The sequence below is a fragment of the Sinocyclocheilus anshuiensis genome, unplaced genomic scaffold, assembly GCF_001515605.1.
Source record: "Sinocyclocheilus anshuiensis isolate Anshui unplaced genomic scaffold, SAMN03320099.WGS_v1.1 scaffold185, whole genome shotgun sequence".
In the NCBI taxonomy this organism is placed as follows: Eukaryota; Metazoa; Chordata; class Actinopteri; order Cypriniformes; family Cyprinidae; genus Sinocyclocheilus; species Sinocyclocheilus anshuiensis.
In genome coordinates, this window is record NW_015539887.1 from 1486211 (window position 1) to 1502058 (window position 15848).

The window sequence follows — 15848 nt, forward strand, 5'->3', positions numbered from 1 at the left end:
TCACAAATGCAGACATGGTTTTATGTTTTCGCGGCGCAATACGCAACGCAATGCGTAAAAAGACATTATAATCAGTAATTATGTCCCCACTGGATGCAACAAATGCCTCGTTTGTAATGGGTTTTATTGGTGTTGTCTCGTCGTGCTGGGAGATGGCATCACAGTATGGTAAGGGGCGTAACATTTCCGTCACACGCTTGAGTCATTCGGCCAATCGCAACGCACTGGATAGCTGGCCAATCAGCGTACACCTCGCTTTTCAGAACGATGAGCTTTGTAAAAATCGACGCGCTTCAGAAAGGCGGGGCATAGAGGAGCAGCAATAATGTACATTATGTGGAAAATAATGTGTTTTTTGAACCTTAAACCGCATAAACACATTGCATTACACCAAATACACAACATAATGTTATTTTTAGCAACGTCATGTGACCCCTTTAATGTCCCAGTTTTCCTCCAAACTCCAAATGCTTTCCTTAGTCAATAAAAGTAATAGATTTTTTGCTGGTTTGTGATCTTGGTTTTGTTCAGTATTGGTGAACTCGAGGATTTCATGCTCCGGGCGGAATCCAGGCTTAAAGAGCCGTTATGCGGTGGAGACTACCAGGCTCTTGTGCAGGTGATGGGTTACCTGCTGGAGATCAGAGACAGGCAGACTAGTACAGACCAGCTTTTTGAACCTGTCATTGATGTGGTCAATCTTCTGGAGCAGTATGGAGAAACCCTACCTGAGTGTGTTCACATGCAGCTTGAGGTGAGAGTATTTGACAGCTCTTAAGACTAACTATTAAATGGGAATTATGTAAAGAGATGGCCATTTTAAGGATGTCATCTTTGTGTATCTGTTTTGTCATGACCTTTTTTTGTAAAGTTATGTCTGCTTTGCATCTACATTACCATTTAAAATTTTGGGGTCAAAAATATATATTTTTTTGAGAGAGAGATATTCATTCAGCAAGGATGCCTTAAATGGATCAAAAGTCACAGTAAAATCACAGTATTAAACTACTTGGCACAAGCTGATTGGTTCATGTTGCATACGCAGCCAATAAGCTTGCTGCTTTACATTTAAATGGCTGGTTAGCATCCACTAGAGCATTTTGCAGTGCGCTTTCAGATTTACTCTGAAACCCTCCACCTTCCCCAGCTCCACTTGTATAGATCTGCTACGGGTTATAATATACGCTACTTGTGCAGCAGCAGTATGTCTTCAATACTCACAGCACCGCATCAGTGTTTAACATTGTCATATCCATTACCATGCTAAATCTTCAACGACTTATGATAGAAATGCTGTTCTTTTGAAATTTATTTTCATCAAAGAACCTTGAAAAAAGTGTATCATGTTTTCTGAAAATTCAGCTAAAATTCAGGAATAAATTACATTTATTAGCAATATATTGAAATACAAGCCAGTTATTTTCAACTGTAACAACATTACTGTTTTACTGTATTTTAGATCAAATAAATGCAGCGTTGATGAGCATAAGAGACTTAAAAAAACAACAACTTACAAACCCGAACCTTTTGAACGAGAGTGAAGTTATCTATTCACAATACAAATCTCTAAATTAATTTGAATTAAAATATATGAAAAATTTATATTTTTTCCCAAAAGTCTGAGACTACAAGTAAGTTTTTTCCCCAGCACAAATTATATAATCATTTGAATAATATTTTAAGTGAGAAGTCAATTATATATACAGTGGGTACGGAAAGTATTCAGACCCCCTTAAATTATTAATATGATAGAAAATATTAGAAGATAATACTATTTAGCAAATTTCTACATGAATATCAGTCTTTCGTACTGTACATTGTATTATTGTGATGCCTAAATTCACTTGTAGGATTTGAAATGATTGATTAAAGTTTTTAGCATTGGCCATGCCATCTAAATAATTAGCAGTTTATTATTTTTCCCAGAATTTTAATATGCTTGCATTACTTGAATTACTAAAATGTTCTGGATGAAGAACGTTTACTCAACTGTAATGTATTTAACCGTATCAGGAGTTGCCAGAGAAGTGGAACAACATGAAGAAGTTGGCCTGGGCATTGAAACATGAGGTTGCTCCTCTTCATACTGCAGAGGTGGCTGTTATCCGCAGGAAGTGTGTGACCTTTGAGGTGAGGTTCTCATTTGCTGATGGCTTAATAGTGATTCAACTCTAAACTTTCAATTCTTTAAGCAAAATGAAATGTTTTTAGGTTTAAAAGTCTGAAGGTTTTTTATTGCAACTTAAGGATAAATATGCTTATGTTTTTGCTGATTCATGTCTCTCTTCACAGAAAAAGCTGAGTCAGTTTCGAGAAAGGTTTAAAAGAGAAGCTCCTCTCCAGTACAACACAGAGAAACCATATGCTCGCCTGGATAAAGTAACTGATTATTGATTCTAATTTAAACAAACCATCATACCACATAAGTAATTTTCATTCATTTACATACATTGACCTTTTGTTTATGCTGTGTTTGTTAGTGTCACAGGGAGATGCTAGGTTTAGAGGAAGAAAACGCAGATCTCCAGGAGTCCTGTAAGCTGTTTGAAGTGAGCAGCCCTGATACTAAGCAGCTCAGGCTCTGTCAGAGAGACATTGCTGTTTTGAAACAGCTCTGGGATCTGCTGCTTTGCACTCAGGTGGTGATTTCATTTTTACCCAAAATAAAATACTTGAGCTTTCAGTTTTGCTTGAAGTGTCCACTTAACCTAATGCTGTGTCCTCACAGTGCAGTATAGCAGAATGGACAGGGACAATATGGAGAGAGATCAATGTAGAACAAATGGAAACAGAGCTGAGGAGGTTTACAAAAGTAAGAATGCTTCATTCAGTGTCCTAGAAAGCACCAAAATGTATATTTTTTGGAAGTGTTTTTAGTGCTTGTCTATCAGCTCTGTGTGTTTCTAACATCTGACTTCATGTCTGTCCAGGAAATGTGGGTTCTTGATAAAGAGGCCCGTGTTTGGGATGTGTATGTGAGTCTGGACTGTGTGCTCAGGGATCTGTTGGCTTCTCTGAGGGCTGTGACAGAGCTGCTGAACTCGGCCATGAGAGACAGACACTGGGCCCAGCTGGTCAGGACTACTCGGGTGAGAAAGAGGGTGGCAAATGTGCAATATAAATGCTATTTATCTTAGAGACTGGAAAACATATTTACTGTACTGTATTTTATGAACTATTTCAAATGTGTAGATTAAACAAACCTATACCACTCATGGTAACATTTTAGTTTTAAACAATTAAAGTTTTTTTTTTTTTTAGCAATTTTGTTATTTACTTTATCTTTACATTATTCTAAGTCAGGTTTTTTTTCTTTCCTTGAACATTTTTGAGGTTGATTAACTTCTTTTGTATGTAAAACGTAGTGCTGTCAAATGATTAATCACGATTAATCGCATCCAAAATAAAAGTTTTTGTTTACATAATATATGAGTGTGTGCTGTGTATATTTATTATGTATATATAAATACAAACACATGCGTGTATATACTGAATGTGTGTGTGTGTATTTATATATACATAATAAATAAACACAGTACACATACATATATTATGTAAACAAAATGTTTTAATTTGGATGCGATTAATCGCGATTAATCGTTTGACAGCACTAGTAAAAAACAACTTCAGCATTCTGCTAAACTTTTTATTTGTGTTCAGTTTACTGTAAAATATATTAAAAAGGTATAGATGAATCCTGCACACTGCTATAGCTTGCAAATAATATTTGAATTCAACTTTCGGTCATGTGACTTTCATCAGACATTGTCTTGTTTTTCAGTAAAAATTTCTAAACATTTTAAAAATATACATTTACTTTCATTTTTACTTTTCATTCTTAATTTTATTACTTAATTCAAAATTCAAATAAAAAAAATCAGATTTTTTATATGAGATAGCCTCACAAAATGTTGTTAAATTTCGCTGAAAACAGCACTTACTATCATGTCATTTTGCTCCTTAAATATTTGTATATTGTTTTAGGGATGTTTACATATTTTTCTGGAAGACAACATAATAATAATAATAACAACAACAACAAAACAACTATTATATTTTATTATTATTATTATTATTATTATTAGTGCAATACACCACATGCGGGCCAGTAAATGATGACAAGTGATATTTCTTTCATCGTTTTTTTACTCATGTTCAATATTAGTTTTCACATGTTTTTATACTGTTCTTTTAGGTTGATTTCACTCTAACTGAAGAAACATCTCTTGAGGATTTACTGGCTTTGCAGCTGCACAGATATGAAGATGTGGTGCACAGTACAGTTAGGAGAGCAGTCAAAGAGATGTCCACTGAGAAGGTTCGATCTCTCACAAGACTTTATTTGCTTTGATACATTTCTGAAAATAAGAGTAATGATTTATTAATTTAACTTAAAGGTTTTGACTGAAATCAGCCAGATGTGGACACGGATGGAGTTTTCCTATGAAGAGCATTACCGTACCGCTGCACCAATGCTGAAATGCAGTGATGAACTTATTGAGAGTCTGGAGGACAGTCAGGTATGAATATCTCTGAAATGCCACATGGATTTAGCTGGATGGTTTGAACCAAATCTTACGCTGATAGCATGCTCACTTAGCATATCAGAAAATGTTAACAAGCTGTTGCTTGGCAAAATAAGCTTGGTGCGGCCGGGGTCTTTATCTCCTTCTCTAAGACCGTCCCACTATGCCGAGAGAACGATCTTTAATTGTCAGCCGCCTGTATTCACACGTCTGATTTATAGAGACCACACATTGCTGGCTTTGTTATCACGCTGTATGTGTAGGGGCCAAAATCTAGCCAAACACAATAAGTCTGCCGTCTGTGCGAAACCGGCCCCCTTACACCCACATGTCTGAAAACATTAAAGACAGCAGAAGGGCACTAACACAACATGGACACAAAAACAACATAGGCACATCGCACTGGAGAAACCAAAACTCAAATATTTTTTGGATTACTTTTTGCGAGCCTAACAAGAGTCAAGCCTCATCACCTCCAAATGTGATTTGAACTTTAGGCTGTAAACTATTCATCTTTTTAATGTTATTTTAATGTTTTAGTGTTATTATCATTTTTATTATTTGTTTATTTTGCCATTATGAACACAGTAACGATACATCAACATCAAAAACAAATACAAAGTTCAGACATAATTGCATGTAATACAATAGGAAATAAAGGTTTTAAAAAGTTTCTTTCTAAGAGTAATTATTCTGTTTTATTCACGCTAATTCCAATGCTTATATTTTCTCTGATGAAAAAAAAAAATTCAGATACCTAAATGAATTGTTTGCCGTTTAAATAAATAAATTAAATAACTAACTAACCTCAGAATATAAAAAAGGCAAATAATTTCATTTCATTTCAGACTCAACTAACCTCAGAATATAAAAAAGGCAAATAATTTCATTTCATTTCAGACTCATTGTTAAGGTGTTTATTTATTAAAGTGCCCCTATTATGCCATTTCCAATATTGCCTTTCATGCAGTGTCTAATGTAGCTGTATGTGAATGTAAACGATCTGCAAAGTTGTAAAGCTGAAAGTGCACGATAAATAAAGTTATTGTCTCCCAAAATAAAGAATCGACTCTGAACAGATGAAACGAGTATTTAGTAATTCGAATCCCACTTCCGTGATGGCTACACATCACGGGGTAACACATTTGCATAATGCGCGCCTATGTTCTACGTTGGCTGGCCGCGAACAACTTGACCCCGCCCACAAACACGTCATTCTACTGACGACTGCTTCTCTAATCTCGGGGAATTCTACGCGGGATTCACAAAAGCTTGCTGTTGAAAGATGGATCCGTATCCTGTTTATTTAGACCAGCTGCTCCACTGAATCACAACCTCTAAGTATGATAAATAATAGATGTTTATATTTTCTATAGAGCGTTCAAAATACAGATCTATTGAAATAGGTGTATCGTTTCTGACACGCGCTGTACACCGTAGACCAATCACAACAGACTAGGCCATCTGACCAATCAGAGCAGAGCAGGCTCACGGAAAGGAGGAGTTTAGAGAGACTGAATCTTTTAACTGCTTTGAACGAATCGAGGTGATATTAAATGCATATTTTGAGAAAACGAAAGCGTTTTTTGACCTTGCATGCATGTAATCCTATTGTAGGAGACTCCCAAAACAATATTAGGAACCGTAAAAATGGCATAATAGGGGCACTTTAAACAATATATATTCACTAAAAATGCATTTTATTTTCTTTGGACTTTGTGTACAACTCCATTTTCTAAATAAATCCATTGCCAAAAGTATAAGACACTATTTTAACTAATTTGGCTTTTCCAGTGATTCCAGTGAAGGCATATCTTAAAGCATACAATGGCATTTTAGAAAATTGTGGGCCTCTAATTTCTTGTGTCTTAATGAAAGCCTGAATCACTGACAGATGAGTGGGATCAGTTAAGGAGGACCAACTTAGGTTTTATAGATCATAAAAGATATATGATATAAGATATATAAGATAACTTTATATAAGATAGATTTATAACTATAAGAAACTGTACAAGAAACTGTTCAACCTGGTGGCTGCTGATAATATGCATCTCTATATGTTTCTCTCTCAGGTGCAACTGCAGGTGTTGCTGCACAGTAAGCAGGCGGCGTTCTTCCATGGGCAGGTGTTGGAGCTACAGGCCCAGCTGACTCGGGCTGACTCAGTGCTGTTGCTGTGGCTGGAGGTGCAGAGGACCTGGGCTCACCTGGAGAGCATCTTCATGGGCTCCGAAGACATTCTCCACCAACTGCCAGACGAGGCACATCAGTTCAGCTCCATTGATTCTGACTTTAAGGTATGCTTGAATTCATCTCACATGCACTGATTACTGGTGTCCTGCATGGAAAGTTTTAAGGTTAAGGTATGTGAGTTTTGTAAAGGTTTGTTGAACATAAAAGATATTCAGAATGATAAGTGTAGGGGTCAGTTGTTTTTTTGGTTAAGCTCATTTTGAAATGTTAATATGTAAAAAATATTCTATTGAAATTAAACGAAACATAACATGTAGTGCATAATAAAACCAAGATATGTCTTTTTTTCTGTATAGATTAATAAATTATTGTTTTAAATTGTATAGTACGTAAGAGCAGTGACACAATGCCTTGCTCATGGGTTTAATTCCTAAAGACCACAAGTACTGATGAAATGTAACCTTGAAGTTGCAATGTAAAAAAAATGCTGGTTTATATTAGTACTACAAGTAAAATAAGTTAATTATTAATATAATAATATTTATATTATATTAAATAGTATTAAAGGGGTCATATGATGCTGCTAAAAAGAACATTATTTTGTGTATTTGGTGTAATGAAATATATGTGACCCTGGACCACAAAACCTGTCATAGGTAGCACGGGTATATTTGTAGCAATAGCCAACAACACATTGTATGGGTCAAAATGATCGATTTTTCTTTTATGCCAGAAATCATTAGGATATTAAGTAGAAATCATGTTCCATGAAGATATTTCGTAAATTCCTATCGTAAATATATCAAAAGTTAATTTTTGATTAGTAATATGCATTGCTTAGAACATAATTTGGACAACTTTAATGGCGATTTTTCTTAAGTTTTGATTTTTTTTTTTTGCACCCTCGGATTTCAGATTTTCAAATAGTTGTATCTCAGCCAAATATTGTCATATCTTAGCAAAACATACATCATATTCATTCAGCTTTCAGATGATGTATAAAACTCAATTTAAAAAAATTGACCCTTATGACTGGTTTTGTGGTCCAGGGTCACATTAAAAGTAAACTTGTACCAATTGCAGTGATGTTCGTTCCACTTTTGACCATTTTGAATTTAATTATTCATAGAGAAAATTGGTAAAATGGAGTGGAAAATAATTAATTAAATTAAATTAAGGCCCCGTTTAATATTAAAGTGTCTTTAACTACTACATGCTAATATTTAAATTATTTATTTGATACAGTGCACTTATTGTGTATGCACGTTTAATCATTGTAGTTATATTTAAAAAAAAATACCTTCATGTAATTTCATCAGTAATTAATTTTTGACTCTTTAACCCTCCCTTAAACCTACCTATACCATTAAACCTTAACCATATCCCACTTAAATGGCAGCAAAGGTGTTTAGCAAGTATATTGTACCTAACAATAATTTTTTTTTTTATTTAAAGTAGGACAAGGCATTATTTAAATTAAATTAAATTAAAGATGTTGTTATAATGATGAAAACATTACAGTGTGCATGCATTTGTCAAGTATGTAAATACTTGTGTATATATATTTACTTTTGTGTATTGATGTGTGAAGGACCTTATGTTCAAAAGTGACAAAACAAAAAATGTAATTGCTGCCACCAACAAGCCCAATCTTCTTCCGATGCTTGAAGATCTGCAAAGGAGGTCTGTGAAAATTTAAGTTTACTCTTTTTAAGTAAACTCTTTTTAAGAACTTTGCACGGTTACACATTATCTTAAGAGAGATGCATAGAGAATTCTGCTGATTTCCTGTTGTCCATTCTAGACTGGCTGTATGTGAGAAGGCACTAGCCAAATACCTGGAAACCAAGAGAATGGCTTTCCCACGATTCTATTTCCTCTCTTCAGCAGACTTACTGGACATCCTTTCTAAAGGCAGACAGCCCAGACAGGTACTGCTGTATTAGTTAGCATTTAACTTTAACTTCATTTAACTTCATATAACAGTCTGTCTATTAGTTTGAATTAGTTTGAAAGTTTAATTTGTTTCAGATATCTCTAATTATACAGCTCATTTCAGTATCACAGTAATCCATAAACAGGTCATCTATAAAGTATGCAGTCTTTACTGGTATTTGTAATAATGGTGACCGAGATTCACAGAAATGTGTTTTACATTGTACCATATTTCCTCATCTTTCTTCTCATTTGCATACAGTAACCTTTATCTCCATGATTAAACTTTTTTATCATCACAGTGATAATTCCAAGGGCAGTGCTTCGCTGTGAAATATCATTACGATAAAAAAATGAAAGTTCTACACTCGGATTGATTCTGACCCTGGCCACCTCCTTCTTTGAGCCGATCCTCCCACATATGTGCAGGTTTTCTCCTGAACCGTTCAACCAGAACAGGGTCAAAGTGCTTCATCTTGTTCTCATTGAACCTCGGTTATAATAAGAATTGCAAATACATCCACAATCATATCATTATCTACGGATATGCCCGTACTTAACCATACATAACTGTGCAGATTGATTCACAGAGGTGCTGTGTACAGTATATTGTTCTGTGAAAACAATGCTTTATGGTTCATTGGTTTTTAGGTTACCTGTCACCTGGGTAAGCTGTTTGACAGTATGACTGATCTGGAGTTTTCTGACAAGGAGGGGGAAAAGGCCACAGCAGCGGTGGGAATGTTCAGCAGAGACGGAGAATATGTTCCATTCTATTCACCGTGTGACTGCGTTGGACCGGTAAAACCCACATTCAAATCAAACTGGCATCTAATTAAATCAAACTCGGATATTAAAGTTGTAACTTTTTTTTTTAAAGTTAAAGGCAAACTTAAAAAAAAAAGAAAAAATATTTGATTAAATATGAATATAAATGTTGTGTTAAAATATGTTGATTATATATCTATTAAATACAATCAAATATTTTAATTAAATAATACAATTCTTTAATTAAATATGGGTTTAATTAAATCTACATAAACACCAGTTACACTTTGAAATATACATACAGGTAGAAATAACTTTAATGTAAAAATTAAGATATCCCAGCCTTTACAAAACATGGTATTATATAGGAAAAAAGAAAAGAAAAAAGATTATTTCTTACGGAGTGAGCTGTTTCCTGTCAGGTTGAGCTCTGGTTGAAGTGTCTGGAGGATGTGATGAGGGAGGGAATGAGGAGGCACATAGCCGAGGCCGTTGTCGTATATGAGGAACGTTCGCAGGAACATTGGGTCTTGGAGCTGCCGGCTCAGGTGGTTCTCACCGCCTCTCAGATCTGGTGGTCCGCTGACATGAATCTTGCATTTGAGCGGCTGGCCGAGGGTTTTGAGACGGCACTCAGAGACTACAACAAGAAACAGGTCAGTCGGTCATATGTATACAGTATTGCACACTTTTTTTTAACACGTTCATAATTGTGAATCGACTGAATGAATGACACAGAGTAGATTCTTGTTCATGAATGAGATGTCTCTTTCAGAGTTGTGTTCACACTGAAAACATTGACTCTTAATTGGAATTTTTTTTTATTAAATAAAAAGCATACAGTGCAAATCAGTGTCATCTGGTTCACAAACAAATGACTCTTATGAGCCAGTTCTTTTTAGTGAATCAAAAACAGACAGCACAACCAGTGTAGTCCAGTTCACAAACAAGTGTGTCTTATGTGCCATTTCTTTTTTAGTGAAGCAAAGACATGCCATACAACTCGTATAGTATGGTTCATGAAAACTGACTCTTATGAGCCAATTCTTTTTAGTGAATCAAAGACATGCCAATTCCTTTTAGTCAATCAAAGATATGCCACACAACCTGTGTACTGCGATTCATGAACAAATTACTTATATGTGCCAGTTCTTTTTATTGAATCAAAAACATACAGCACAACCGGTGGAGTGTGGTTCACAAACAAATGATTCCTATGAGCCAGTTCTTTTTAGTGAGTCAAAATCATACCACATAAGTAGTGTAGTACGAAAAACATACAGTACAAACAGTGTAGTCTGGTTCACAAACAAATTACACTTATGAGCCAGTTCTTTTTAGAGAATAAAAAACATACAGCACAAACAGTTTAGAGTGGTTCATGAACTAATGTCTCTTATAAGAATTTTTTGGTGAATCAGAAACATACAGGTCAAACATTGTAGTCCAGTTTGCAAACAAATGACTCTTATGAGCCGGTTCTTTTTAGTGAATCAGAGACATGTGACACAACCTGTGTACTACGATTCATGAACACATTATTCTTAAGGCCAGTTCTTTTTAGTGAATCAAAAACATACAGCACAACCAGTGTAGTGTGGTTCACAAACAAATGATTCTCATGAGCCAGTTCTTTTTAGTGAATCAAAAATACACTGCACAAACCGTTTAGTGTGGTTCATGAGCAAATTACTTTTATAAGACCTTTTTTGGTGAATCAGAAATGTACAGGGCAACAATTTGTAGTCTGGTTTGCAAAAAATTGACTCTTATGAGCCGGTTCCTTTTAGTGAATGAAAAACATAGTGTAACTTGTTCACAAATAAATGACTCTTATGAGCTGTTTTTAGTGAATCAGAAACATATCAAAGAACCATTGTAGTACGATTTACAAACAAATGATTTTTTGTGAGCCCCTATTTTTAGTGAATCAAAAACATGCCATGTGTTGTCCATTTCAGGAACAAATAACTCTTAAGACCCTTTCATTTTGAACAGGAGATTTACATTATTGCAGATCCTAAAAGTCTCCAGTCCTTCCTGCTCTTGTATGTAGACCCATTACTTTTCTAGGTAGCGCTAGACGTTTTTTTCAGGCACAGATAGAGCACATCTAAAGTATGAACGAGGCAATGATGAAGCCGTCGAAAACACACTCCTGCTTCTTCATTGTAAGTATGATGAAGTGAATAGTGCTGATCCGTGTAGACTGCCACAAGCATGTCCACATATCGTCCCTGCAGCGTCAGGATCTGTCATCAAGCACAGGGAAGGTTAGCATGTCCTTGGCCGGCGTTTGAATAATCTGCCTCTTTCCCTTCAAGCCCCTGATTGGAGTCGCTGTCATACAGCATGGGGTGATAAATGCAGTACAACCTAAGCTGCTTTTACACCAAATACAGGCAGGAAGATTACATCTCATTTGCCTGTCTGTGACAGGGACAGGCAGAAGATCATGACCCTGTGCACCATAGATGTTCACGCCAGAGATGTGGTCTCCAAACTCATCGCTCAGAAGGTTGGGTCATGTTTACTGCGCTTCGTAAATAATGATCATGTCGACTAAAGGATGCTCTGTTTCCTTGTTTTAAATCATTTAGTGGTGTTTGGCACTCAGTCATTATTTTAATGGGCTTTAAATTGACAAACAGTAATTGATTAATTAATTGAGTTGGGAGCATTTAGACTTTTTATCTCTCTTGAAGTACTAGAGTTGTTTTATTAAGTGTTTGAGAACGTTTTTATCCAGGTGAGCAGTGCTCAGGCGTTTGCCTGGGTTTCTCAGCTCCGCCACAGCTGGGATGAGGAGCAGAACCACTGCTTCATCAACATATGTGATGCTCAATTTCGATATTCCTATGAATATCTGGGCAACACGCCTCGTCTGGTCATTACACCTCTTACAGACAGGTAACTTAACAGCTAATGGTTTGCACTAACTAAGCTAAACTAATTTGACATAAATGTTGTTTTTTTTTTTTTTTACTTTATTTTGATTTTTGATTTTACAAGAAAATGTATTATGTAGTATTAAGGAAATACAGGGAAAAAAAACCAATCAAACAAATAAAACAATAGAACAAGAGGTATCCACTATATTTTTGTAGTAACACTTTATAATATTAATATTATAACAGATCAGTAGTTCATGTAAATTCCAATTTGCATTTATTAAATATGCATTTATTTAAATTTATAAATACATTTCTTTCTTTAAAATAAATTTCTTTTCTTTTTTGAAGAAGAGCATTCTTTTTTTCTTATTTGAAACTTTTTACCATACCTTCAACTGTTGTTTTGGTCTTTTTTTTTAAATGACCTTTCTTTAGATTTTATTGTTTTACCCTTGTCACAGATAAATGAAAAGTCGTTATATAATTATTATTACACTTAAAAATGTTGAAATTATCATTTTTTAAATTATTTTTTTTATATAAGTTTAAAATATTTTATATAAGATTCCCAAGACCGTAATTTCCACAGTGACTAACAATTAAACCCTTGAAAAAAAAATTTCTTAAAAAAAAAAAAAAAGAAAAAATAACACATTGTACTTGGTTAGGGAGAAAGAGTATTGGTAAAGATATTTGGATTTAATTTTAGGCAAGAAATGTAATGAAAACAAAGAAAAATCAAGGTAAATAGTATATTTTTATTGTACATTTTAGCTGTAATTTTGTAAAATTATGCAAAAAAAATTTTTTTTAACTATTGTTAGGTGCACATACATACCATGCTAGCCATGAAAATTTCATAATGTAATTAGCTGTAACACATCAGAAGAGCCATTATATAACAAACATGTTTGAAAAGTCATTCCCACCCACATCATTTCCACCACATAATGCAGTTAATCACAAAAACGTACGGTAATTTGAAATGGAAGTGATATGATGTTTATGACTTTTGAAAAAATAGTAAAAAGTATGTTTGTTAATGTTATAAACAAGCCTCACCATAACTGTATCTATATATTGTTTGAGGTTGCATTTTTGTAATTGCAGATGCTATATAACACTGACTCAGTCACTGCACTTGACGATGAGCGGTGCTCCAGCGGGACCGGCTGGCACAGGAAAGACTGAAACCACTAAAGACCTGGGCAGAGCTCTGGGGGTCATGGTGTACGTCTTCAACTGCTCTGAGCAGATGGACTATAAGGTAAACATACCAGCAGAAATGGGACTCAGCAACCTCAGGACAATTATGAGTGTATTCTCGCTTCAGATGAGCTCCTAATGCATATAATTACTTTGCCGAATAGGATTCTGCTTCTTAATTGAAAGAAATCAATGAGTGATTGTTTGAAACTTTATCACAGTTGGCTGATGTTTTGTTTTGTGAGTTTTGTCCTTAAATACTGTTGGTTTAGTTCTTTTAAGTCTTTAACGGAGGACGCAGTGAAGTGTTTCCTTCACTTGTGTCATCGTTCAGTCCATAGGGAACATCTTTAAAGGTCTGGCACAAACTGGAGCTTGGGGCTGCTTTGATGAGTTTAACCGAATCACTGTGGAAGTGCTGTCAGTGCTGGCAGTACAGGTGAAGACCATACAGGATGCCATTCGCAACAAGAGGAAGAGGTAAGGTTTCTTTCGTTTTTAGATCATCTGAATGGTTCATATGAATTATATAGGCATGTTTTAACTATTGTCCCCTGCAGGTTTCTGTTCCTAGAGGAAGAGATTAGCTTGAAACCCTCTGTTGGGATCTTCATCACAATGAACCCTGGATATGCTGGACGAACTGAGCTACCAGAGAACCTCAAAGCACTTTTCAGGTACAGCTTGATCCAAATAAAGTGGGGTTTTTTTATTCAAAAATATAGTAGAAATAGTTATATTGTGCTGCTATTTTTGTGAAAACCTTGATACACTTTTTCAATATTTATGATAAATAGAAATTTACCAAGCAATGATTTTTATGACAATATTAAAGTATTTACTGTCACTTTTAATCACTTTATTGCATGCATCCTTGCTGAATAAAAGTATTAATTTCTTTTAAAAAATCCTACACACCCATATATAAAGTATACATATTAAAGGGGTCATATGACATTGCTAAAAAAGAACATTATTTTGTGCATTTGGTGAAATGAAATGTGTTTATGCGGTTTAAGGTTAAAAAAACACATTATTTTCCATATTCTGTACATTATTGTTGCTCCTCTATGCCCCGCCTTTCTGAAACGCGACGATTTTTACAAAGCTCATCGTTCGGAAAAGCGAGATGTGCTCTGATTGGCCAGCTATCCAGTACATTGTGATTGGCCGAATACCTCAAGCGTGTGACGGAAATGTTACGCCCCTTACCATACTGTGATGCCGTGTCACGGTGCGACGAGACAAAACCAATAAAACCCATTATAAACGAGGCATTTGTTGCATCCAGTGGGGACATAATTACGGATTATAATGACTTATACTGTCTTTTTATGTGTTGCATTGCATCGCGCCGCGTAAACATAAAACCATGTCTGCATTTGTGATCGGAGAAACGACAAACAACAAGCGCTACTCTAGACTGCTCAAAACTCTTGTTTGAATCATCAGTGGCACATTCTTTAAATATGAAAACATACTTACAGGCTGTGAGTCAGAGCAGCCGGCATTGTAGGCTACTCTCCCAGGTTCAGGTAACAGTCCTTCATAAAATGCGTTGCACACACACAAATATTTGGTTTGAACTGTTCTGGAACAGTGTTGTAAATACACTAATTATTAACTACATATTTAATACGTTTTACTTTTTTATTTTTTGGAATGTTGTTAATATTATAATTATCAGTTGATATTATAATTATGGACAACTGAAATGTTAGTTTGACCAACAAAAAAATGTAGTAAAATGAACTTTAATTAATATAACATGACAAACAAAGTAAAAGCCTAGATTTAAGCTGTTTGCACCAGCTGACCTAACACATTGTATCAGATTGCATTTGTCACATGTTGTGTAAAACTGTCCTTTCTTTAAACGCTGTATCAGCAGTGTATAGAGGAGTTCATGAATGTGTTTGGCAGGCCGTGTGCAATGGTGGCTCCTGACATGGAGCTGATCTGTGAGATCATGTTGATGTCTGAGGGATTTCAGAGCGCTCGGGTTCTGGGCAACAAGTTCATCACCCTCTACAGGCTCTGTAAGGAGCTGCTCTCTAAACAGGTACGCTGAGCTAAGAGTTAAGGTGCCACTTGTCCTGTTTGTGCCTGCTTTTGAACTACATGTATATTCTCTGCTGTAGGATCACTATGACTGGGGACTGCGTGCTGTCAAACCTGTCCTGGTGGTTGCTGGAGCTCTCAAAAGAGCAGATCGGACTAGGCCAGAAGATCAAGTATTGGAAATTTGTTTATGTGCTTGATGCATAGTAGGGTTGGGCCGATAGACGATGCCATCGTCCATCGCCGATGGCTGATAGACATCACG

At 35.5% G+C, this 15848-nt stretch overlaps 1 protein-coding gene across 1 annotated transcript in view; it reads left to right on the forward strand.

The window, feature by feature from the left end:
• LOC107685550 (dynein heavy chain 11, axonemal) overlaps positions 1-15848 on the forward strand; it is an 80958-nt gene that overhangs the window by 12332 nt on the left and 52778 nt on the right. Inside the window, exons 18-38 of the mRNA XM_016482173.1 lie at positions 532-754; positions 2014-2130; positions 2293-2379; positions 2481-2639; positions 2729-2812; positions 2931-3089; positions 4196-4318; positions 4398-4520; positions 6599-6823; positions 8311-8402; positions 8524-8650; positions 9306-9455; positions 9845-10086; positions 10706-10718; positions 11833-11940; positions 12172-12332; positions 13427-13583; positions 13857-14002; positions 14083-14199; positions 15446-15584; positions 15664-15756. Of these exons, the coding sequence (XP_016337659.1) occupies positions 532-754; positions 2014-2130; positions 2293-2379; positions 2481-2639; positions 2729-2812; positions 2931-3089; positions 4196-4318; positions 4398-4520; positions 6599-6823; positions 8311-8402; positions 8524-8650; positions 9306-9455; positions 9845-10086; positions 10706-10718; positions 11833-11940; positions 12172-12332; positions 13427-13583; positions 13857-14002; positions 14083-14199; positions 15446-15584; positions 15664-15756 (2845 nt within the window). The remainder of the gene's footprint in view (positions 1-531; positions 755-2013; positions 2131-2292; positions 2380-2480; positions 2640-2728; positions 2813-2930; positions 3090-4195; positions 4319-4397; positions 4521-6598; positions 6824-8310; positions 8403-8523; positions 8651-9305; positions 9456-9844; positions 10087-10705; positions 10719-11832; positions 11941-12171; positions 12333-13426; positions 13584-13856; positions 14003-14082; positions 14200-15445; positions 15585-15663; positions 15757-15848) is intronic.